The 24,567-nt window shown below is 41.0% G+C and overlaps 1 protein-coding gene across 2 annotated transcripts in view; it reads right to left on the reverse strand.

Moving 5' to 3' along the window:
* Positions 1-24,567, reverse strand: part of HPS5 (HPS5 biogenesis of lysosomal organelles complex 2 subunit 2) — a 29,031-nt gene that overhangs the window by 4,345 nt on the left and 119 nt on the right. Inside the window, exons 1-20 of one of the 2 annotated variants that reach the window (XM_033154024.1) lie at positions 24,183-24,282; positions 22,538-22,705; positions 21,742-21,852; positions 20,798-20,862; positions 19,626-19,818; positions 18,565-18,698; positions 17,572-17,787; positions 16,610-16,681; positions 15,887-15,975; positions 15,167-15,345; positions 14,693-14,851; positions 13,443-13,602; positions 12,005-12,128; positions 9,198-9,350; positions 6,870-6,941; positions 5,006-5,652; positions 4,120-4,240; positions 1,882-2,037; positions 1,234-1,353; positions 194-307 (exon numbers count right to left, since the gene is read on the reverse strand). In XM_033154024.1, the coding sequence (XP_033009915.1) occupies positions 194-307; positions 1,234-1,353; positions 1,882-2,037; positions 4,120-4,240; positions 5,006-5,652; positions 6,870-6,941; positions 9,198-9,350; positions 12,005-12,128; positions 13,443-13,602; positions 14,693-14,851; positions 15,167-15,345; positions 15,887-15,975; positions 16,610-16,681; positions 17,572-17,787; positions 18,565-18,698; positions 19,626-19,818; positions 20,798-20,862; positions 21,742-21,852; positions 22,538-22,651 (2,999 nt within the window). In that variant the 5' untranslated portion in view covers positions 22,652-22,705; positions 24,183-24,282. Of the gene's footprint in view, positions 1-193; positions 308-1,233; positions 1,354-1,815; positions 2,038-4,119; positions 4,241-5,005; positions 5,653-6,869; positions 6,942-9,197; positions 9,351-12,004; positions 12,129-13,442; positions 13,603-14,692; positions 14,852-15,166; positions 15,346-15,886; positions 15,976-16,609; positions 16,682-17,571; positions 17,788-18,564; positions 18,699-19,625; positions 19,819-20,797; positions 20,863-21,741; positions 21,853-22,537; positions 22,706-24,182; positions 24,283-24,567 lie in introns of those variants that run through there. The other variant, XM_033154018.1, reaches the window with a different exon arrangement.

The following is a 24,567-nucleotide window of genomic DNA, read 5'->3' on the forward strand; positions in this document are numbered from 1 at the left end:
GCCAACAAGCCACTGGCTGCTGGAACACACACAGAGAGCATGATTGAGCAAGTGCATAACACATACCCTGGACAACTAAAGTTGAACAGACACTAGACTATTACATAGTAAAGTGGAACCAAGGGAGAGAAACATGCACTCTTAGGTAACAAAGTTTCAAAAACATTAATTTTACCAAGGACTTCTACATTACCCATAGCTTTTGCAAATGTCAGACATCTTCTCTTTCATTACAGTGTCAGCTGGGAGTTTAAGCAATAGTAAGATCAGTTGGTTATAGCCCCAAGTAAATAAATGTGAACGTGGCCTGAAAGTATTAAAACAAAAGAGGGGGGGAAAGTTAGGGAAATTACTTAAGACTTTTAAAACATGGTAGATAACAGAAGTTTGTTTCAATTTGAATCAAATCAAAACACTGCCAATATTAAAGGAAGATTCATGCATGCTGCCCTAAATCAGGGAGGGGAACATGAGGTTCTCCAGATGTTGTTGGACTACTCCAACAAATTCCCCACTGTTAAATATATGGTCATACCTTGGAAGTTGAACGGAATCCATTCTGGAAGTCCGTTCGACTTCCAAAACGTTCGGAAAACAAAGCGCAGCTTCTGATTGGCTGCAGGAAGCTCCTGTAGCCAATCAGAAGCTGTGGAAGCCCAGTCAGACATTCGGCTTCCAAAAGAACATTCGAAAACTGGAACATTCACTTTCAGCTTTCAATCGTTCGGGAGCCTATTTGTTTGGGAGCCAAGGCGTTCGAGATCCAAGGTACAACTGTACTTTTTAAGTAGAGATCTTTACCAGTCTTCATTTGTACCGGAATTACATTTTTTAGCTGTACGCTTGTCACCCTGGGCTTCTCTGGAAGGAAGGACAGAACTTAAATTCAATAAATAACTAATAACATAATGCTTGATCACTGGCCATACCGTCTGGGACCTATACGAGTTGGAGTCCAACAACATAATATAGAGGGTCAAGGGTTTCCCATCCCTTCCATGTCCTAAGCAAAGATGTATCATATAATAGAATTCCCCACCCCCACACAGAGCAAGGTTATCCAAATCAATTATATATCATGCATTCTGTCTCAGTTCTCTTTCCTGAAGCTAAAAGACTGCTGGGTGATCTTGTGACTGTCCTTGTGACTGTCAAAAGATAATGCCTTTAGGAATGTGAATACAATTATGAAGTGTGGACAAACAGCAAACTTGAGTCAAATGCTATTCATACCGTGGATTTCCTTGGGCATCCATTGTACTTGCTGTATGTGGGGCATCTTGAGAAACTGCCAAACATAACCAATCTAATCGTAATGACTCGGGATGAAGAAGAGATCCCAGGAAGGACAACCTAGAAAGAGATTGTTCACCGCTAATTAAATGTGCATTCTGCCAATAAAAAGGATTTACAACATGCAAGCAACTAGGACTAGTTTCACAATATGGCATATTTGAATGTCATTTAAGTAGTGCTGCCTTTTAAAAAGAAATTATCATCCAATTATAAGCCAAAAGAAATGCTTAATGCCTTATTGTATACAACCATACTGTATTAAAAAGTTCTCAAATAACAATGTCATAAATTTGATATATACAGGGTTTTTTGCTAATAGTTGCTACCTACTCAAGATATTATTTTCCTTCTCAGAGACCTAATGACATTAAGAAGCAACAAATATTTTAGAATCATAGAATTGTTGAGATGGAAGGGACCACAAGGGTCATCTAGTCCAACCTCCCGCGATGCAGAAATTAAAGAATCCCTGACATATGGCAATCCAACCACTGTTAAAAATCCTCTGAGTCCACCCTAATTATTACTTCCACACATGCCATTCCTTAACTTTTGTTCCACAGAGTAAGAGAGCACAATATATACCGTTCATCTTCAGCCCTTGATTTGATTAGACTGTCTAAATATGCCAGGAAATGCTGAGGATTGCTTTTACAAATTTGCTTGATATCTGAAGGCAAAATTGAGGGACAAAACTTGACCAGGGGCCTTAGCGAAGTTTCTCCAAATTTTTCATAAAGCCTATATAAGAACAAGAGATGACACAAAAGTCACAGTTATTTAAGAAAACAATTCTCAGAATTATTTTTTACTAGCATGGTATCGACCCCAGGGGCGTCGCTGGGGAGGGGCGGTGGGGGCGGGACGCCCCCAGTGACAGGGTGAGCAGCGGCGGGTGGGGGTGTCAAGCGGCGGCCCCTCCCGCCACTCCCACGCGCCGCCGCTCCCTCCGTCACCCCCGGAGCAGCAGCACATGGATGGGGTGCTTCTGCCGCTTTTTTTCGGCGGGGGGGGGGCGACCCGCGAGGGGGGTTGTCACCCCCTCCTCGCTGGTCACCCCCCCCGCGCCGAAAAAACCGCGGGAGGGCGGGCGGGGAAAGCCTGGAAAGGAAGCAGAGCAGGCGCGTTTAAGCGCCGCTCTGCTTCTTTTTCCGCTTTCCGCCGCTTTTTTTCGGCGGTGGGGGGCGACCAGCGAGGTGGGGGTCACCCGTCACCCCCTCCTCGCTGGTCACCACCCCCCCCGCCGAAAAAACCGCGGGGGGGGGAAGCCTGGAAAGGAAGCAGAGCAGGCGCGTTTAAGCGCCGCTCTGCTTCTTTTTCCGCTTTCCACCGCTTTTTTTCGGCGGGGGGGCGACCAGCGAGGTGGGGGTCACCCTTGTCACCCCCTCCTCGCTGGTCACCACCACCCCCCCGCCGAAAAAAACCGCGGGGGGGGGCCGGGGAAAGCCTGGAAAGGAAGCAGAGCAGGCGCGTTTAAGCGCCGCTCTGCTTCTTTTTCCGCTTTCCGCCGCTTTTTTCGGCGGGGGGGGGCCGACCAGCGAGGTGGGGGTCACCCGTCACTCCCTCCTCGCTGGTCACCACCCCCCCGCCGAAAAAACCGCGGGGGGGGCCGGGGAAAGCCTGGAAAGGAAGCAGAGCAGGCGCGTTTAAGCGCCGCTCTGCTTCTTTTTCCGCTTTCCGCCGCTTTTTTCGGCGGGGGGGGGCCCGACCAGCGAGGTGGGGGTCACCCGTCACTCCCTCCTCGCTGGTCACCACCCCCCCGCCGAAAAAAACCGCGGGGGGGGGCCGGGGAAAGCCTGGAAAGGAAGCAGAGCAGGCGCGTTTAAGCGCCGCTCTGCTTCTTTTTCCGCTTTCCACCGCTTTTTTTCGGCGGGGGGGGGCGACCAGCGAGGTGGGGGTCACCCGTCACCCCCTCCTCGCTGGTCACCACCCCCCCCCCCGCCGAAAAAAAGCCTCAGAAAGGGGGAAATCCCCCCTTTCTGTATACACGTGCGTCGTGACGTCATGATGACGTCACGGCGCGCGCGTCGTGCCCCTCCCCCAGGGGGTGCCTCTGCGCTGCCGCCGCCCCCAGCAGCGCAGAGGCTAGCGACGCCACTGATCGACCCACACATTTAAACATAGCTAACACTGTAAATACAGGGTGAGTCTTTTAAAAGAGGCCCCATGGAGCATGTGTACTCTGTATCCACGGGGCCTCTTTTAAAGGACTCACCCTGTATAAGTGTAAGGTTTATCACAATACTAGTGAGGCTTGCCTGAAACTAGATTGTGGAAACAAGGGTCAGTCTTAACATTAGGCCAAATGTGGGAAACCTTCGGACCTCTGGATACTGCTGAACTACAACTCCCACTATTCCTGGCTGCTGACCACAATCACTGGAATTGATGGGAGTTATAGTTCAACAACGTGGGGGGGGGAGGTTCCCCACACCTGCACTGAGCAAAGTGAGCAGATGTTGGGAGCAGCACCATCAGCTCCAGGGCTGTTCCTCAAAAGGCCTCTGACCCTTCCTCTCTGCTGGACACTACAGAGCTATGGATGCTATAAGACATGTTTTTGCCACCCTACTGCCTCAGGTGTTGTGAAGGACAGTCACATCATCAGTGCTGAATTAAGTCAGCTTCTGTACATATAATGGGAAGGGGTGCCATCTTGCCCTTCACCTCAGGTAATGAAATATTATGGGCCAACCCTAAAAAATGCAAGTATGAAACCGCCTCCCATTAATAAAAATGCAAGATGACTGATCTGAAGAGTGACTACATACACAAGCCTACTATTAAATAAGATGTAGTCAAATTAAGTCAAATGGTGAATACCTTAGGACATGTGCTAGCAACACAGGAGCATCCCAGGGACCCAGATCCACTAGCAATTTCAGTATTCTAAACATATCTCCGTTCTCCAGGGCCATAGTGACTGGACTAGTCCGAGTCAGTTCTGAAACCAATAATTTTACATGTAACAACAACTATATTGAAAAGTAACATTAAGAACAGGAAACGTGCTAATTTTTACATAAACATTAAATTGGGGGGGGGGGGGGACACGTAAGAGCTAAATGGTAACAAGAAAAAAATCAGGAAATGTAATTCAGGAAATACCGGTATTTTAATTGGATTTTACTTTTATTTTTATGAATGGGAGTTAGATAAAGCTTTCAAATGCATTAATGTTAATAAATGCAGTTGATAAAAAGCCTGCTGCATGGTCCCAATGGCCCACCTACTCCAGCTCTTACAGTGGCCAGCCATATCCCTGTGGGATTTGAGCACAAGAGCGCTCTCCCCTTCTGTGCTTCCAGCAACTAGTTTTCAGAAGCACTACTGCCTCCAACTATGGAGGCAGAGCATAGCCATCATGGCAAATTGCCATTGAAAGCCCCAGACAGCATGCCCCATATTTCAGCTTGCAAATATTTTCAACAAATTTCATTTTGAATAAATTCTATATAATGCTTCAACACACTGACAGACACAAGATCCTCCAACAGTTCAATCTTACATAGATCTGCTTAGAACCAGCCCCAATGAGTTCAATACGACTTAATTCAAGTTAAGTGTGTATAGAACTGCACTGTATAGTGTATAGAACCTGAGAATTGTAGAACTGTAGGGTCGGAAGTGACCCTAAGGGACATCTAGTCCAACCCCCTGCAATGCAGGGATCTCAGCTAAAGCATCCATGACTGATGGCCATGCTTACCTTTTAATCCTTCCACATAGGTTTCCCAAACTCTAGGATGATTGCTATGACAGGTTATAATACATTGCTTCAGCCTTTCCAGATCCAGAAGACAAAAGTAGTCTTTTATGAATCTACAAGCCAAGGCATCTGAATCTTCTGGCTGCACACACTGTTCACCATTAATTTGTGAATATTCATATACATTTAATTCAAAACATAAAGTTGCCAGCTCTACCAGATCTTTCTGAATATTCTCTGGTATGAAACATGGCGAATAAATCTGAAAAGAATGGTTAAATGTGGTTTCTGACTTCGGATGTTTGCTCAGTATTTCATCAATATGACTGCTACTATTTGGCTTGGTATTTTCTTCCCAGGCGTCTTCTTGTTCTTTATTTACATCATCATTTTCATAGTTTGTTCTCAAGACAAGCAACTGTTCCATATCTGCACATTCATCATGATGAGGCATTTCCACATTTTCTTGGAAAACTTGCTGTTCTTCAGGCTGCAAAGGCATCTCCTTGTCTATCTTAGATGAGCTCTCATCTAAAATGGCAGATGCCTCAAATCTAAATGTTTTTTCTAGAAATGGAATCCAGTTTAGCAAAACTGCTCTCAAGTACTGTGGCTGTAACAAAACTAGTGGATCCTGAAGTCTGGTTCTGCAAAAAGGAAATATGCAAACTTACAATTTGATTTGATACCCACAAGAAAAAGAAAGCAAATTATACTGCCAACATTGTAGTTCTCATAAAGAATCTCTTATATGCGTTTTTAGGATTTCAATTAATACTTTAGGCACAGTTCAGTCCACCTTTCCTACAATTCAGCTACATGGAAAATTTGTTCCACATATGTACAAAAGCAACACAATGAGTCATTTTGCAGAATGGAAGGTTTGTTTGGACCTTCCCCATCTTAGCCAGCTTTGATGTTCCATAGTTAATAACCATGGCTCCTAAATTTCCAGACAAATGCTTAATGTAACAGCAAGCTACTTTTCTAAGAACTAGTATTACAGTGTACGGAGAAATATTAGCATAGCATTACCTTGTGCACAGTTTTAAAAACAGTCAACTTTCATCTGCGTAGAACAGGCATGGGGAATCTGTAGCTCATGGGCTAAATTAGGCCCTGCAGGGATGTTAATTTAGGCTGTGAGGCTTTCCCCACCCCCAACCATGCCCACCTGCATCACACCCAACATCCCATGTGTAGCAGGGAAAGGCATGGCTGCAAAGGAACAATCAGGAGTATTAAGAGTACACTCTGCAAGCAGGACCTTTCAAACTGGGTATTAAGCCCCCTGGGATGATGCTGATGATGCTGATGATGCTGATGATTTATTAAATTTGTTGGTCGCTTTATCTTGCCCAAGGCAACCCAAAGCGACTTACAACCAAATTGACTCTACTCTGGAAATTTCAACCAAAGCTTCCAAGGGCAACAGATCCATCTTCATTTTCAGGCACAGCATGAATCCAAACCACCCCTGTGAGTGTCCTCCTGATACTATCCTTTGAAGTTAAGCCACCTGACATCATGGCGGCATCAGGTGAATGAGAGGTGGGCAACCATCAGGGATGGGGAAATTAAGGATCTGGAATATACTGGTGTTTTTCATTTATTTTTCCTTTTAACTTGTTAATTATTTGCCTGTTTGGTTTTATGGTTTTTGTATTGTTGTATACCACTGTGATATATCTTTACAATACAGCGGTATATAAATCTTTTTTATAAATATAAATATAAATTATACAAAACATTCTACTAATGTTTTTAATATGTTTCGATCCTGCCCCTGCTCGATAAAGAGCTCAAGGTTCTCCTCTCCCTGCTCTGCATATTGTATCCTCAGAACACTTGATGCCTTACTTACAGGGTCTCCATAGTTGCTGCCCCGAGGTCTTTAAGGGGGTCCTCTTCATGAGGCTGGCTCTGCAGCTCAAGCCTTGAAAGAAAAAGTTAATTTTAATAGCCAGTGAGAGGAATGAAAAGCATTTCCCTGACTTCCGGCGGCTGGCGCCATCGCGGATGGTCCTGGGTTGCTTCGGTGGCGAGGCACCCAGTTCATCCCGGGGGTTAGGAGCCCTGCAGCCGCATGCAGGGCTCTGGTTGGGGCGCGGGAAGAGCGTCCCGCGCCCTGGGCTCCCCGGCTATGCCCGCTGTGCTCCGAACCCTTCCCCCGCGCCCCCTGTAAGGGGGGAGTGGGGGTGAAGGGACCACGGAGTCGGGCTTTAGGGGACATGCCCCAACCGGGATGTTTACATGCGGCGGCAAAGTCCGTGAGGAGCGTCTCTGTTCTACCTGTCATCAAGGAGTTGCCAAGAAACCAGAAGCTGTGAGTAATTAACTGACTCTTTGTTCTCCGGGAAAAGCTCTGGGATCAAAAGAAAAGGCAGCCCGCCTCTCTCCCTTCGGGTGGTGGAAGGAATTAACTCTTTAAGTGACTGCTGCTACATTAATCATTTGAAAGTACTTGGAATTTGAAAACTGACTCTGTAGAGATTCCCTCTCAGGGGTTAATTGAGGAAAAATATCTCCATTTGAAGCTTTGGTCTTTATACTCTGGCTTCGGAAGAAATGGCGGCGATTTGGAATTGCGCAGGAAAAAATTGAGACAAAGGAGGAAAAAGACAGGAAATGTAATTTGATACCCACCTCCCTTCCCCGAAGATGTTGGACTTTGCGCTTATGCTGGCACAGAAGGACTGGGAGGTAGAGGAAAAGCTCACTGTCTTTCAATTGGAGCTGACTAATCGAAAATTAAGAGCCTTGTGTGGGATTATAAATGGAAAGAATTTGCATTCCACAGAGGAGGCTTTCCAAAAAATTTACTCAATGGAAACAGACTTTTGCAAAGAGCTGGAAGATGTGCTGGCAGGATGGTCTGAGATGGCAGAGCAAATCCGATTGGAACAGGGACTGTTTTCAGGGGGTGGCAGAAACCCTGAAACGGAAAGTTTTTTAATATCTAGATTCCGAGGTGGCAGCTCGGGGTCGAAGGACAGAGAATTAAGATTTCTACAAGAAGAAGAATTTTGGTACAAAGCTACGGAGAAGCTCAGAATGCAGAGGATGAACATCTTGGAGCTCGATGCAGGGTTTGTTGTGGTTGTAACCTGGATCTGTGGACATTCAGAAGCATACAATAGGGGATTCGGTTCTGGTGAAAGACAGGAGAAGACAATGGACAAAAGGGGAGTGGGTTGAATTAATTATTGTATAACATAGATGGTCTGCCATGGTATCCGAAATCGGAGTGTGAAGTTTGTTAAATAAGTTTATTTTAAATAAGTAAGGAGATATTGAATTTAAGTTAAAAGCAGCATGCTAAATGATAGAAGAAATAAGTTTAGCTTTAAGAATATTTGGTTAAGTTTTAGGCTATAATGCAAAAGATAAGACAAAGGTGTTTTTTCTTTTTATATCAAGTTAAGTTAAACTTCTATAGAGAAAAGATGTTAAGGAGAAAGTGTATTGTATTAAAACCGAAGGTGTATAGGCGGGGGAAGTCAAGTGTCAAGATTCGGAACTAGAAATTTTTTTTTTCTTTTTTTTTTTCTATAGCAAGATATACAGAAAAGAAGAAGAATCCTGACATTATGTGTATGTGTATTTGTATTTGTTTTGATATTTGTAGGTGTGGGGGTTGGGTTTATGTTGTTTTGTGAAAATGTCAATAAATTCTGTTAAAAAAAAAAAGAAAAGCATTTCCCTGTCTCACTCCTAAGTTTGTTTCAGTAAAACTCTATACCACCTAGAAGACTGATCTGTATAAAAGCACCAAAGCCTTTCCATTTTCTTTTCACTTTGGTGGCTCTGCTTACATATTTTTCAGCGCTACAAATACAGAATTATGTTCTCTTCATCTAAAAATGATGACCATGCATTCCCAGGAGTGTTTCTGGGCATGGGTTTATTATTATATTTCTGTTACCAAACCCTACCCCAACCGCATCTTTCTTAGTAAGCTTCCTATTCCATGTCAAAAAGTCAAATGCATGGCTGGATTCCAGTGCCAGTTCCAATAGCCAAAGGTTGCTTTTTGGTATTATTGCAGCATGTTACTAGAAATGGATGATTCAGAAATGCATTTGCATGATGACGAGTTAAAGAGTCAACCGATAATGCAGTAGTTCTTCCTGCCTCATCACCCTGTTGAAAGGAAAAGGTTGCTGCACAGGCTAAAGGAGCTTTTACTCACTCTTCGTCTTCTTCTCCTTCCTCTTGAGTTTGGGCTAGTCTAGCAGTCATTTCTGGAAGCTGTTCTTCATCTTTAATGTCCTGTCTGATTCTATCAGGACTCACATGAAGAGTACCAATCTTTTCTGTGGTCTTACGTACAAAGCTAGAAACACTGTAAGTTAAGTGTAAACATTGTATGAGCACCAAAAAGTACAAAATCATTGATTAAGGCAGCCGTGTGGCACCTCAGAATTTATCATAGCAAGAGCTTGCACAGGTCTTCTTCAGATATATAAATCAGATCAAGAAGATGGATGATATATGTTGCTGCTCTTTGTGTAGAAGGCAAAATTATTTTGGTCAGCGTAAGCAGAGATTTTAGAACATTAAACAATGTCAATCTAGGATTGTTAACGCAAGGTTACAGAAAATATGGTTAAAAGGATTAGTATCCTACATTAGCCGGCTGCTGGAATTAAGCTATGTGTTTAGGGAAACGTTGAACCTAAAAAATAGAAAATTCAAAAACAAATCCTTGCTACTATAATGCTCTACCAACTTAATACTGTTGATGCAACAGCACTCCTATATTGAACATAATACTTGAAAGTACACCAATCATTCCAGTTTTGTTTGTTTCATGTTTTGGGGCTATAGGCTATGTCTAAATGAACAAAGGTAAGTGAAATCAAAGAGCTGGTGTAGCCAAGGTTAGATGCACTGTTTCTATAATGTTCATACAATTTTTAGCATGTTAGGTTGTAGAATTGTTTCTTTTAAAAAGAAGAGAGCAATCAACACTATAGCATTTGTTTTCTCCCAAGTATGCAAACAGGAATAGCAGTAGAGCAATACCTTTATTACGATCACAAAGCAATATCACAAAGCTTTCAAGTTTACAGAATTCTTCATCATGCTCAGTGTTGAACAATTTTTTTAAAAAAAAGGAAGTGTGAGAGAGGAAATATCTGGGCATGATGAAAAACCCCAAAGTCTGCAAATGCCATGCTGAACACACTGTGTTAATCTAACTGGAGGATTGTGGTGGGTGCAAAATATGTTTTAACTTATACCAAGGACTACCAAAACTATACAGCCATTCCTTCTTTGAAAACTGTAAAGCAAGAAGTTAATCTCATACTATAGCCCTTTTCAGGCACTCTCTCCTCGTGCAAGTGGAAGATGGAGAGTGAGGTGGTGTTAAAACACTATTCACCAACCTGGTGCCCTCCTATTATTTTAGAATATAACTCCCATCAAAGTCATGGGGAAGGCTGTCTTACAACAACCCTCAAAATAGGTAAAGATAAAGGGACCCCTGACCGTTAGGCATAGCTGTCAACTTTTCCCTTTTCTTGCGAGGAATCCTATTCGGAATAAGGGAATTTCCCTTAAAAAAAGGGAAATGTTGACAGCTATGCCGTTATGTCCAGTCGCAGACTCTGGGGTTACGGCGCTCATCTTGCTTTATTGGCCGAGGGAGCCAGCATACAGCTTCCGGGTCATGTGGCCAGCATGACAAAGCCGCTTCTGGCGATCCAGAGCAGCGCACAGAAACACCGTTTACCTTCCCACAGGAGCGGTACCTATTTATCTACTTGCACTTTGACGTGCTTTCAAACTGCTAGGTTGGCAAGAGCAGGGACTGAGCAATTGGAGCTCACCCGGTCGTGGGGATTCGAACCACCGACCTTCTGATTTGCAAGCCCTAGGCTCTGTGGTTTAGATCACAGCGCCACCCGCGTCCCAACCCTCAAAATAGCCATCATCAATTTCGTTGTGGTGGTTTCCAGCCTCTAAAATGTTAAAATGCAGCATCAGTATATGGCCCAAAGGCAAGCAATCTGCTTCCCCCCCTTAAGACCTATTCATTTACTTTGCCATTTTGGTTGATTCTTCATTGCCAATTCAATAGAAAGGACTAAAAACGTCTTTTAAATTTCAGCATTTTATTTGACCGTTCTATGGTCAATTTTTCAATGCAGGAATGAAGAGACACCCACATATCATCTGAAAGTAAGTATGGCTCCATTGGCCTTACGCAGTAATGCTGTCTCTGTCTTGTGTTGAAATTAATAATCAGAAGTGTCTTCTGCAGAGTCCTCCAAGCACGACATATCCTGATAACTTTAGGACCTCAAAGTTAATCAGATATGAAGTTTGAAACAGCAGTTAAGTGCTGGGTAACCATAGAGGTGGGATCCTTCAACTATATCTTCCTTATATACCTATTAATGGTATCAATCCCATTTCAAATCTCCTGTCCCGATCCTGAATCTATGGTCTGAGAACTCCTCGACTGTGCCCTGCATCTGGTTCCAATCATTACTTATTTGACTTTAATGTTAATTGTTTGCTCCTATTGGTTTTAAAACTCACCATTTAGGATATTATTGACCAATGGGTCAGTCACTGGATCCTTACTAGATAGGTCTATATACCCTATAGCTGCCTTTAAGCACTCAAAGCATTCCAAACTGGCACCACTTGGGATGGTATCGTCAGTGTTATACTGGTAATGGAGAGTTAGGTTAAGAAGGATAATGAAAAACTTTCACAGTTACAGAGGCATGACCCACATGTTAAAATTAGTGGTAAACAGCTGAAGATTTATGAGCCACCCAGGATAAAGTAAGCTTTCCCGCCACACTCTTAATGCCCTTTAATGATTAAGAGAAGACTTTTAACCCCAGCGCATCTTCAGCTAGCTAGTTTCAAAGAGTGAAAGGATAGCATGGAAAAATGTGGCATGAGTTACAAGTAATGTTTAATTATTGGACAAAACAAAAAGTATGTAATGGGTGAGGAATTCACATGTGATTTTACCTGTCCTTGACAGCTTGAAGAGAGACGAGGGGAGATGGGGAACGGAATGACAATGGAATACTGAATGGAAGAAAAGTCTCATTCCGATCAGTGTCGACCATCACAGAAGCATGAGATACAGTGTCTAACAAACAAAATTTAAATTTAAAAGTCATAAAATGGAGTGATTTCACAACATATGCTTAGGAGTGATCAGATGCTGTGCTTCGCAACAGATTTTTTTCACCTCCTTCAAGTAGGTATCAATGCCAAAAGCCATTCAGCCATAATTACCACCTTTTGCCAAATTATATGGGAAATAACACAATCTGAACCACCAGCATTTAGGTGATCTGGCAGTTTTGCTTTTTTTAGGAAAGTTACTTGATTTGTCAGATAACTTTGGGCCTAGTTTCAAAGCATCTGTAGTAAAATGCAACTTGAAATTGGAGTTCTAAAACACACTGATAATATAAATTTGAGGTTTAGGCAGCAATTTTGAATCTACAGGACCTGAGGACTTTTCAAATGTGTGTGTGTATTGTGTGTAAAACACACACACACATACACATACTTATTTATATCTATCTATCTATCTATCTATCTATCAGTGTCCTGGAATCCATTATGCAACATTTAATTTAGAGATGCAGTTTTCACCAATAGCCTCAATATCACTGATATGTGATAATGACTCAAAACATTACTTTTCAAACTTAGTTGGTCTCTAAGGTGCTACTGGAAAGAATTTTTTATTTTGTTATTACTTTTCATGTACAAGACTCCTGAGGTCCAATGAACCTCCTTCCATTTTAAAGAAGGAATATAATTTTAGCCATAAAAGTGAAACAGCTCCAAGTTTTGAATCCCCACCATTACACACAGAATTGCTTAGTTCCTATAAAACACTGAATCACCTTGCTGGTGTCACTCTGAGATACAGAACTCAGGTGCTTACAGAGTTTCACAATAGCTTGACTGCAGCAGAAGAGGCTAACAGGTTTCTGAACACAAAATCTTAAAGGAGAGCCATGAAAGCAGCAGAGGTGATTATGATTTTCTACTTGAGTGAATTTATGAATCAATTTTTATGAATCAAACAGGATAGCAACCTTCATTTACATGACAGTGCAGCAACATCAAGAGTAGGTGATATGAAGCAGTGATGTCTCTCACAAACAAACTATCAGACTTTCACCTAAGAATTACATCACCTATTACTTAAATGATGAGATACAACCTTTTAATTTTAATAAATTACTTTGGAGGAAAACATGATACCAGCATTCAAAATTGTCACTACATAAACAAGTTAAATGATAATTTGTAGGTGAGTGTAGAAGTCCCTAGCAATGCCACCAAACAGCATTGGCAACAACCTTGTTTTCAGAGCCAGCAGCAAATCCCCATCTATTTACAGGATACACAGACATGAGTATTCAATAAATGTTTGTATTACCAAATTCCTGGTGCTCGTCTTCCTGGTGTGTGTGAAATTCTCTCAACCTTTCATCTTCTGATAGAGTTTGGCTATGTAAGGAGCAAGAATCCTCATCAGACTGGCTGCCTCTTCGGCTAATAACACGATAAATGCCAGAATCTAATACACTGAAGCTTTCCTATTGAGAAATTGTAATGTAAACTTTAAAAGTCTGCCTTTATAAACTTGATCCAGCCAAAAGACAAGCCACTGATTTTAGTACAGAAGAGCACACATTTAACTCTCCTAATGAAATAAATGGGAAATGCATATTAAGTCAGAGCAGGAACATGCCCTTGCTATTTCTAGAGTTCGTCAATATTATAATACTCCAATTTATTCATTTAAAATAGTTTTATACCTCCTTTGAGAGTAAATGTTCCAAGGGCAGCTTATCAACATAACACAGAACAATGGAACTAAGATGCAATAAAAAATACAAAGGGGTTGTATCCAAAAGGTGTTGTTCAGTTGGTGGTAAGGCTTCCATTAGCAGAACAGGGAGGGAAATGATTTGGAGTGATTCACCTTTTTTTCCCCTATAGGCATCTGCAGCTGCTAAAATCTGCTCTAAAGGATTTCACAAGCCTCTGAAGCAGATTTAGGGGAGTGTGAGTGATTCAGTGGCTAAAAACTACTTCCTTCCACTAACAAAAGTCTTCCTGTCAGGTGAGTGACACCATTAGATACAACCCACAAATACCAACAATACAACAAAAATAAAACACTGGGAAACATGCAACTAATAAAACCAAGAACCCAAGCAACATTACTCAAATATAATGCATATGTGATATGTGTTACATGCAAAATATAATACATATTATGTGTGATGGGAAAACACAATCACCATTTGTATTCCAATAAATGTAACATTTGTGTTGCCTACCTATTTTTTAAAAGGCAGAATTGGTTTTGCAGATAGAAAAAGCCTCCAAGCAAGACTGCATTTATTCCTAGACTATTTTGATTATATGCATATTTATTGTATTATGAAAGCTCTCTCTATGCCTTAGCATTGTGACTTCAAATCTGCTATAACAGGTGCATCTTGGAACAGAAAATACAGCCCAAATTATAGCTCCTATTATAAATATCAAATGCACAAAATGTACCCACTTTTTTTTTTTAAAAAAAAGCTAACTATAATGAAGCACAGATAAAATATAATTTTTAAGGGAATGCAAATATAGCTATAATATGTATTGTATTTATAGGAATACGCTTACATGTGAAGAAATACTGCTCCTCCTGCTGCTGCATGCAGAATCCAAAGGCTCCAGCTTTGAGATCAGTTCTTCAAGTTGAGTAATGATATCACTTTGTGTTGAAATTTCCAACTGTGATTTCAAATGTTCTAGCTTATCTATGGGAAGAGCTTTTCTTGCCTGATAATGCATAAAGTTTTATTACACAGGTGAAAATCTACTATTTTATTTATTTCATAACTTTATACACTGCTTGACTGTAAAAAAAAGCACAAAACCCTCAAAGCATTGGGGTGCTGCTGTGGAGGGGGAGGGGGTGGGGTGGGGTAGAAGCAAGGTGTGAAAAACTTTTCTTCCCTCAACTTCCTTGATTACTACATTGGCCTGGATCCTAAGGTAATAAATTATCTTTTATTTGCATTGCAAGACTTAATATTTCTCAGAACTGCTTTTAAAAATACATTTTAAAAAAATGATATATTAAGCTTTGATTACCCGACATAAGACAATAGAATTCTGGAAGAGGCAGCAGACCCTGGCTGCAAGAGTCCAAAAGCTTCTTCTAAGTAAACGTTCTATACATCTTTCCACTGGTAGAAGGGAAAGGTGAGAGACTTTTCCACTGGTGTGCAAACAGAAGAGCTCATTTTTATATACTGCAATATCATGAATATCTAGGCAAAACAGAAGATTACAAGAGTCAGTACAGAGCTCCCCAGTGTTTAATACTATACTTCATATTAACCAAAATAGTCTGATTGCACCTTTCCAGATTTTCATGTTTATAAACATATGAAAACTAGATAGGAGAATGCTTTCTTCTTCAGGCACAACTAATAATCACCACCACAAACAAGTGCAATTTGCCTGTCCCAGTTATGCAATGCCCAGTTTGGGCTTAGAAGAAACGCGAGCCTTATTTCCCTTTCAGTCTTTATGCCATTCCATATCTAAAACAGGGAACTGTTTCAAGCACTTGTGGCTATTAAGAAATAAAGTACATGCTCATGTAGAAAAGTCTTGTTAGCATTACCCATTTTGCCTGATGCAACACATTTCCCCCCGCTGTACACTGCGTGCACCAGCTTCCAATTCATGGCGAAACAGGTATCAACCTCACTTCTCGCAAAAGCAGGGTGAACTTTATTCTGATCTATGTACAGTTTCAAGAGCACATAAAAGAGACCCAAGTTCACTATAAAGCATATAATTTACCTTTCACTTCGCTCCAGAGCAAAACTTGAACATTTTGTGGAATGAAAATATAAATGCCTCTTTCTGTCCATGTCATTACACAGTGCTCACTGTAAAGAAAAAAAGATGTGGGTATCCAGAATGCGGTTGTATTTGTTGTGATCACACACACAGACACAAATGTGAAAGTTTGAATGACAACATTCTAACACCTTCCATGATGCGGCATTCACAACATACATTTAAAGCCCTATGATACCCCTTTAATCAGTAATGGGCTCCCTCAAATAATTATGGTAGCTGAGAGTGGCAAACGTTGTTTGGAGACCCCTATTCCCCTCCTAGAGCGACCATTCCCAAAGTGGTTTAACAATCAATCCCTCTTCACAGGGAACTCTGGGAATTGTAGCTCTGTAAGGAGGAAAGCATTCTCCTAACAACTCTCAGCATCCTTAACGAACTCCAGCTCCCAAAATTCTTTGGAGAAAGCCATGACTATATCGAAGTGCTTTAAATGTATGGTGTGCATGTGGTCTCACTCCGCCTAACCTACTGCACAAGGTTGGTGCGGGGACAAAATACATGCTTCTGTCCTGAGCAACATGGAAGGCAGGTGAGATACAAATGCAATAGAAAGCTGAAAGAGATCACTTTACCTAAATGTACCATTTGTCAACTAAATTTTTCAGCTGATCTGAATTGTTTTAGCTGCAGGGCTACAAGAAGAAATGGCTTCATATTTACCTCAAATAAAGCAGCCTAGGAAAAGCCAAAGACTGAGGGGAGCAGGCTGAAACTTTATATTCCAGATCATCCCTTTAAAAAGAAATAAAGTTTAATCAATTAGGTTTATTCGGTTTTAATTGTTGGATCGAGCACTATTTAAATTTTTGTTTCAAGAATCCAAGTATCATTCTGAATTATTTGGCATTGCTCAGTTATGTATGGCTGTTCTTTTTTGTTGTTGAACCCTTTTATATTTGTTTGGTTTAGAGAATGTATCTTTCCCTGAACTTTATTTCTTCTATTGCATTAAAAAAAAACCCACCGCCAATATATATATTTGTTCCCCATTAATAAATTATCAGGTTGGATCCAGAAAAATGTTCAAAGAAGAGCTAGCTCCGTGGAAGGTGATTCCCTGGCAACCTCTCTTAAGGATTGGCAAACCCCACAAAAATCAGATGTAATCATCTGAAGAGCTTGGTGTTAGATTAAGCAACATATAAATCTTCCACAAACAGTGTCTTTACAGCTGGGTTGCTTTCAGGAACCAGGTACATATCTGTGCAGTTAGCAATTTGTTCAAAAATATGACTGTATTGTTAAAATTGCCGCAGGTTACATGCACCACTTCCATAAATGTGGGGATGGGTACCCACAAAGTGGCAGCTCTGCAAAACATGTGAATTGAGCCCCAAACTCTAGGCTTTCATATGTGCTGAGATTTTGGGCTCCCTAAGCCCTAATTCAAATCTTACACTCCACCAACATCTGCTGTGTATCTCTGCACCACAAGCACCACACCACACTCAATGGAAAGCAGGGCAGAAACCTAAGAAAATTATCAATTGACATCAGCCAAAGTTACCTTCACCCACCCCATGACCTCAGTCACAAACATTACAGCACTGTTCCACCACCATAGGAAAACCACAATCAAGATGAACACAAGCACGTAAAAATTATATTACTATGACCAATACCTTAGAGTCACAACAGGAAGAGGTGGTGATGACAAGAGCTGTTTGAATTGATGTGTACTTAGCACCTCCCCTTCAAAGTTCACTTCCCACATCCGTGAACCAGGACGTGCACAATATATCAAAGGCTGTTGGCTACCACAACTCTTTCCGGCAGGGGAAAAACAAGATCCATATTCACCATCTCTTTCCTTGTTTCCAATTTTCCAAAATTTCTCCCTATATAAACCAAAAACATTTTGGGGAGGAGGGAAATCCAGTTTTAATCATTGTGGAATGAAATGACATGCATATCTTCACACTGACACTTTTTTTACATTCAGATTAAAGTTGGCAACTGAGGAGCATGCGGCTGAAATTGAATTGGCATTTATTCATTCAAGAGCATCTGCAGAAAAGAGTATTCCCTTCCAAAGGGCAATGGAGGAGGCAACCAGCAGTTGGGCATATGTTTGGCAATTATGCCTTGGAGTGGAGAAGATAATGACATGGGCCTCTAATCAATTCATGGTGAGGGAGAAACAGTTAAATGATGGAGAGGCCTATGGCAAAACCATATTTGTAGTGATGCTTCAGAGGAGATGTAGTGAGCAGTTAACACTGTTTTTTTACACGTTACTAGCAGCTCTAGATGACTTGACAACAAAAAACAAAAATTAAAACACGAATAAACTAAATTGTGGGTGGAATTCAACATCATGCAACTGCAAATTTTCTGTCTGCACAAGCATATCAGCCTGCCACATTGAAGAGTTTCCTCTCATGTGCTGTTCTAGGGGGTTCTCCCAACCTCCCAGAACTAATTTCAGCAGCCAGGGGGAGCTCTGTTGCAGAGCCCCGAAGTTAGGTGGATTCTGCTCTATTTCTTCAGAAATGTAACAAAATGATTACTACTTATTACTATGTGCAAATTAATGTTAAAAGTAGAGTTGCAGATGATCCGCAGAGAATCAAACCTGGAATAACACCAGCATTACTTTGGAGTACATTAATTACCTCTCAGTGTCACATAAGTAAGATCGGGTAAGAGATGAGATAAGCAACCTTCCATCCAAATAATCAAGCTGAACCACACGAGAATCAACAGTGGTTATAATCTGAACTGGAAACATCACAAATGCAGTAGTAGCCTAAAGAAAGGTAAAGGAGAAATGTACAGTGAATTATTTCAGCACTGAAGGAAAAATAGACTTGCAAAATTGATTACACGAAACTGGAAAAATACACAAATAAAATTCATATTGTTCAGGTTGCATTTCATTTTATTTTTAAAATGCCTGGATACCCTCTCTGGAGTTGTAAATGCTCATCACTATCTAAGGATCAATAAAACCCAGGCTTAAGCATGGAGAAATAAAACATGAACTGCAAAGCAGCTTCCAGAATTTTGTTCTCATATTTTGTCTTTTTGCAACAAAATGTTTGTATCAGAATTATATCAGAATTCAGACATTACAATTTTTACAGATCATGTAATGCACACTCTCATGGTAAGTATTCCTCACCATTGCAATAAATGTGGTAAGGCCTATGTTCCTTCCCAAGGTTGAAATTGGGGAGTTGAACAAGAGATCATTTCCCACATCCAAGCTGCACTTTGGATGTCTTTGGAAAATTTCAGAAATGCCAGGCCAAGATCAGGATGACAACAGGGGCTTGTGTATATTATTCTCCCCTTTGGTGATTCTCCAACACAGTGTTTTTCAACCACTGTTCCGCGGCACACTATTGTGCCGCGAGATGTTGCCTGGTGTGCCGTGGGAAAAATTGAAAAATTACTTTATATATAGTCAATATAGGCACAGAGTTAATTTTTTTAACATTTTCTAATGGTGGTGTGCCTCGTGATTTTTTTCATGAAACAAGTGTGCCTTTGCCCAAAAAAGGTTGAAAAACACTGCTCCAACACATCAGAAGTACTGTGATGAACTATATGATGCACTAGACTCAGTCTTCCTCTCAGCCTTGGAAGATCCTAGTAACCACAAAATCTGGCTTAGACCAGCCAAAATGTGTAGAAGCCTGCTCTTACGTTCAAAATCTCACTTAACATTTACCTTTCCTTGTTTGGATGTATTAATCTTGATGGCAGACACTTTGCCGACATGATCCCCAACAAAAACACGAAATGCACTAGTATCCCAACAAAGAGCTGTTACTTTTCTGCCTTTGTGCTCAGAGGACACATAAATCCTTTCTGGTTTCCCACGACGTTCCTGATTCAATTCCCAGACAACAACAAGGCCTTGGCTATAAAATATAAGAACTAAATTACTATAAATAAAAAAGTCATCTTCCCACAAACCCTAACATATTTAACAGTGTTCAGAACCTACATACAAATATTTATTTTATACAACCTTTGTATGCCACTTGAGCAGCTTACAATAAATTTATACAATAAGTGGTGCTTCGGGTTAAGAAAAGTTTCAGGTTAAGAACAGACCTCCGGAATGAATTAAGTACGTAACCAGAGGTACCACTGTAATGGATTGTCATTTGAACAATAAGCCACAGTGAGCCTCAATCTCACACACTCCCAACTCCTCTTCCCATTCATTTGCAAGTGAAAAGAGATAAAAAGTATGGGAAATTGATAAGGGTTTAGGAAAGTTTCAGAAGTAGCTAGAAGCTAAGGTATAGAAGAAAAGGAGTTTGTATAAGTTGAAATAGGATTAGTAAAATAATAAGGAAAATGATTTTGGTATTTTATGATTTTATGAAAAAGGATGAGGAAATGGAAAGGAAAAACTTTAATATTGGGGTAAAAATAGATATGACTATGAATGTGGGAAACTGTTAAAGAGGTTAGAAAATGAATTCAACAGTCGGGGATCTGAGGAAGTCAACCCAAAAATGAACTTGAGGAAAGGATGAATATCTGGTCTACAGAATTGGGCCAGACCTAAGCAATGATATTTTCTATGTTAAGTATGTGAATGTGAAATGTTTATTGCTTTTCCCAGTGAGAGAGGGGATTGGAAGTTTGCTTCCCCCAGTGAGAGGGGGGGAAGGATGAAAAATTTAACGGTATTGTAATGTGCTTAAAATTGTTAAAATTAATTTTAAAAACTGGAAAAAATAAATGTTTACATTATTTTCATCATGGGAATGGATTCTCTTATTTGCATTATTGAAACACCTCTTCCATTTCCAAAAAATAACCAAGTACTATAGCCCCCCAAACAGTAATCTAACTAGTTTCAAATATATAAATAACTGTTCTCACCTTGTAGCTACGGCAACATAGTCCTCATCATGTAAACAAAAGGCAATGCGGGAAATGGCACCTTCCTACCAAGAGATAAAGTAGATTTGTCCTATTGGTATTTAGTGCCTCAGCAAAGTGTGATTTGTAACTGCTGTGCATTTGCCCCCATATTCATTGCTCACTCCCTACTTGATTTTTGACACATGAAAGAGGGAAGCAAAAATAAAAATCAGAGTCTGTTCCAGGTGGACTATGCCTTTATCTTACCAACTGCCCTATGGGAGGGATCCTGATGACTTAATGCCTTGAATTTTTTAGTGCGATTGTATTAATGCATTTTCACTTTTGTTACTTCTAAGCTGCCTTATTAGGCTGAATAAGAAGTCTGGATGGTGACAACCTGAAAACAGTGCCTTTTCTATGGTGACTCCTAGTTTGTGGAATGCTCTCCACAGGGAGGCGCACCTGGCACCTTCATTAGATGCTAGGCAAAAACATTCCTGTTTTTTTGTTATTATGGTATGTATTTTTGTGTTTTTATATTGTAAACTGCCCTATGATATTTGGGTGAAGGATGGTATAAAATCAATAATAATAATAATTTAGTTTTGATGTCTTATTGGTCTTCTTGATCAAAATTTTAGATCTTATTTCTGCATTAGCTACAATTCACATTTTAGAAGAATTTTTTTAATCATCAAAGGCCTGAAAGAGCTGAAAAGACTTGGGGTGATATCCAATTAGCTCATACTCAACAGTAGACCACTGAAATCAAGGCTCTTAAGGCCACTGATTGCTATGGCTCTGCTCCAAGTATGAAGTGGCTAGATATCATTCCAAATTTTGTAAAAGAGATACAAAATTGTCTCTAAAATAAAAAGCTTTATTGTTTATTGTGGTATGCTTTAAATGACATTTCATTCTTAGCCTGAGGTTTCTTAGCAGTGTTCCTTCAATCTTACCTTATGAGTGAGAAAAAGCCTCTGTTTCCGGCTATCTTTCTGGATGAGATTCAGGCCTCCACCAGAGCTACCTAGCGCCAACCATTTTTGAGAAACTCCTATACATGTGCACTTTAGAAAAGAGAAAAAGGATAGGGTTAAAAACCAGGTGGTTGCTGAAAGAAAATACTGGCATTAATGATATTTGTTTTACTTTCAATTCTATAGAGAAAGAAAAAAAATCTATCATGGAATGGGGACCCTATTTCACTCTTACTACTGATCCATTATAATAGTACATGGGTCTTGCTTGCTACGAACTGCTTAGCATGACAGCAACAAGGTGTTGTCTCTCCTGTAAAGAAATATAAACAACTTACAAATTTCTGTTCAAATCCATAGTGGCATCTAAATAAAAAGGCATCTCCTTGTACCCTTAGAATTAAAAAGTATACCTAACGGTGCCCTAAATTATACTCTCCAATAAGTAGTATAGTACCAACTCTTGCATGTTTTCCTTCTATTTGATAAACTAATTTGTGAAGTCCACTATACAGATAAAATCTTCTCTTCAAAAATAAGCAGAAAAAGTTTTACCATCAAGATCTCCCTACATTCAGAATATTATCTTCTTAACATTTGTCTTTTAATTCTCTTTATTATTGAGAGCTCCTGCTCAAAGCTGCTTGTAAAATTTTGTGCCAGTGGATGTCTACAGTTTCCACCTTGGAATGTATGCTATGAACTACAAGTATATGGTATTTTTAAATGATGTTAAGCAAATATCAACATTATAGCAATTATGACTTGAACGCACCTTCAGACGATTAGAATCCAGCCTGAGAGCAGAAAGGAGTGGACTGAGGCACTCAAACTCTGCCAATACATGGCTGCAAGATTCAGGTACCACGGGCATAGACATCACCAGCATGAAAGATACAACAGTCTCTCAACAGTTTGTTATTGTTTCATTTTCCAGCTCCACCTATCAAAGTGAAATATGAAAATGTGAAATACAACTCCTTCACTTACAGGTAGGTAGCCATGTTGGTCTGCCATAGTCAAAACAAAATAAAACATTAAAAAAATTCCTTCCAGTAGCACCTTAGAGACCAACTAAGTTTGTTCTTGGTATGAGCTTTCATGTGCATGCACACTTCAGCTACTGGAAGGATTTTTTTTATTTTTTATTTAGTTGTAACTTCTTCACTTGTTAAACATTCGGATTCCTAAACATTTACCTATTTCTTCTGTGAAGGCACATAACTTAACATTGCTAATACTTCTATGATAGGGCAAATACACTGAACCATAAACAGATGGATATCAGTTACACAACTACTAATTAGCTAATTGATCCAAAACTGGTAAGCATACACTTACTTGAGAGTAAATCAGGGTAAATGAATCCAGGGGAACTCACTTCAAACATTCACATACGGTAGAAAGAGTTGGACTGCATATGCCAAACACAACACAATAATGTACTCACAAATCAACTCATAGGAATTTGGGGTGCACTTTCTATGAGAAAAATGGCCTCAGTACATTGGCATAACCAAGAGATATCAGGCATCAACCCACAAACCCAGTTCAAAGATGAGACCCAAAACATGCTCACATACTTGAAAGCAGAGCAGCTTAATGTGTTCATTTTGGTTCTTTAAACAGAAAACACTCGCTCATAACAAAGAACACACTTTTTTCTTCCAAGCTCTTCTCCAACCCACATAAATTCAATAAACGATAGAAAAAGGAACCTTCCATTGTCACCATATGGCATATATGAACCAAATGCAAATCCACAGAAATGTGGATGGTTGTTGCTAATTCCATACAAGCAATGCTTTTTTTCAAGGGGTACTCAAGGGTAGGCAGTACCAGCACCTCTTTTTTGTTGTTAAAAAATGTGGCGCTTACTGTTAATAACTTCATAGTGAGCACTGGCACCTATTTTTCTAGGAAAAAAGCACTGCATACAAGTCATTACTTTTGTACCAGACCTGAGGTCCGAAAAAGTAACTGGAACTTGAAGCAAAAGCACTTCCGAAAGGATTGCCTCCCCACCCCCCAAAAAGAGCGTGTTTAAGGAAAGGTATAGATAAGGAAGCGGACTCCGCACTCCAAAACACACTTTGGTCCAATCTTATGAGAGCCTTAAAAACACCACTGTAAGGCTATTCGTTAGGTACTGTACAAGATTTGGGGATGGTGCCCAGCGCCAAAAGATCGCAAGTCGCAAAAGACATTGCTTCTACCGGCTAATATCGTCAGAGGAAAAATTAGAAATAAGGAAGCGAGATTCAGATTCAGCCGAAGGCCCCAAACCGAAACCCCTCAGCCGCTTCTGCACACCTGGCAGCAGAGAAGCAGCAGCTCAAGCCACGAGGGGCAACTGAGGAGCCCTCTCCCCTTTCAACCCACACCCGGGGTAAGGAGGGGGCAGGATAACAAACGCCCACCTGAGGGACAATAATGCCACAGCCTGGAAGTAGGCTTCGGGAGGGCGGTTCGCCTCCTTTCCCGGCTACAGGTCTGCTTTCCCTGCCAGCCCCACCCGCCTGTCAGCTGCTCCGCTCTCCTGCCAGGCCGGCCCCGCCTCCAAACGCAACGCAGCGCGCGTGAATTTAGCCGCCCCCTCCCCCGCCCACTTTCTGCGGCGCCCTCAGCAGGCGTCATCCAAATGCGGCTAGCAATTGCGTCACGCCGCAGCCGCCGCGTCACGTGACGTTAACGCTCGCTCGGTCCTCCCCTTCCTCCCCCCCTTCGGACCGTTGCTGAGACAAGAGCCCCCTCCCCCCTCAGCGCGGCGGCGCCGGCGACCTACAACGGATCCGCGGGACGCAA

This window comes from Lacerta agilis, chromosome 1, assembly GCF_009819535.1.
Source record: "Lacerta agilis isolate rLacAgi1 chromosome 1, rLacAgi1.pri, whole genome shotgun sequence".
In the NCBI taxonomy this organism is placed as follows: domain Eukaryota; kingdom Metazoa; phylum Chordata; class Lepidosauria; order Squamata; family Lacertidae; genus Lacerta; species Lacerta agilis.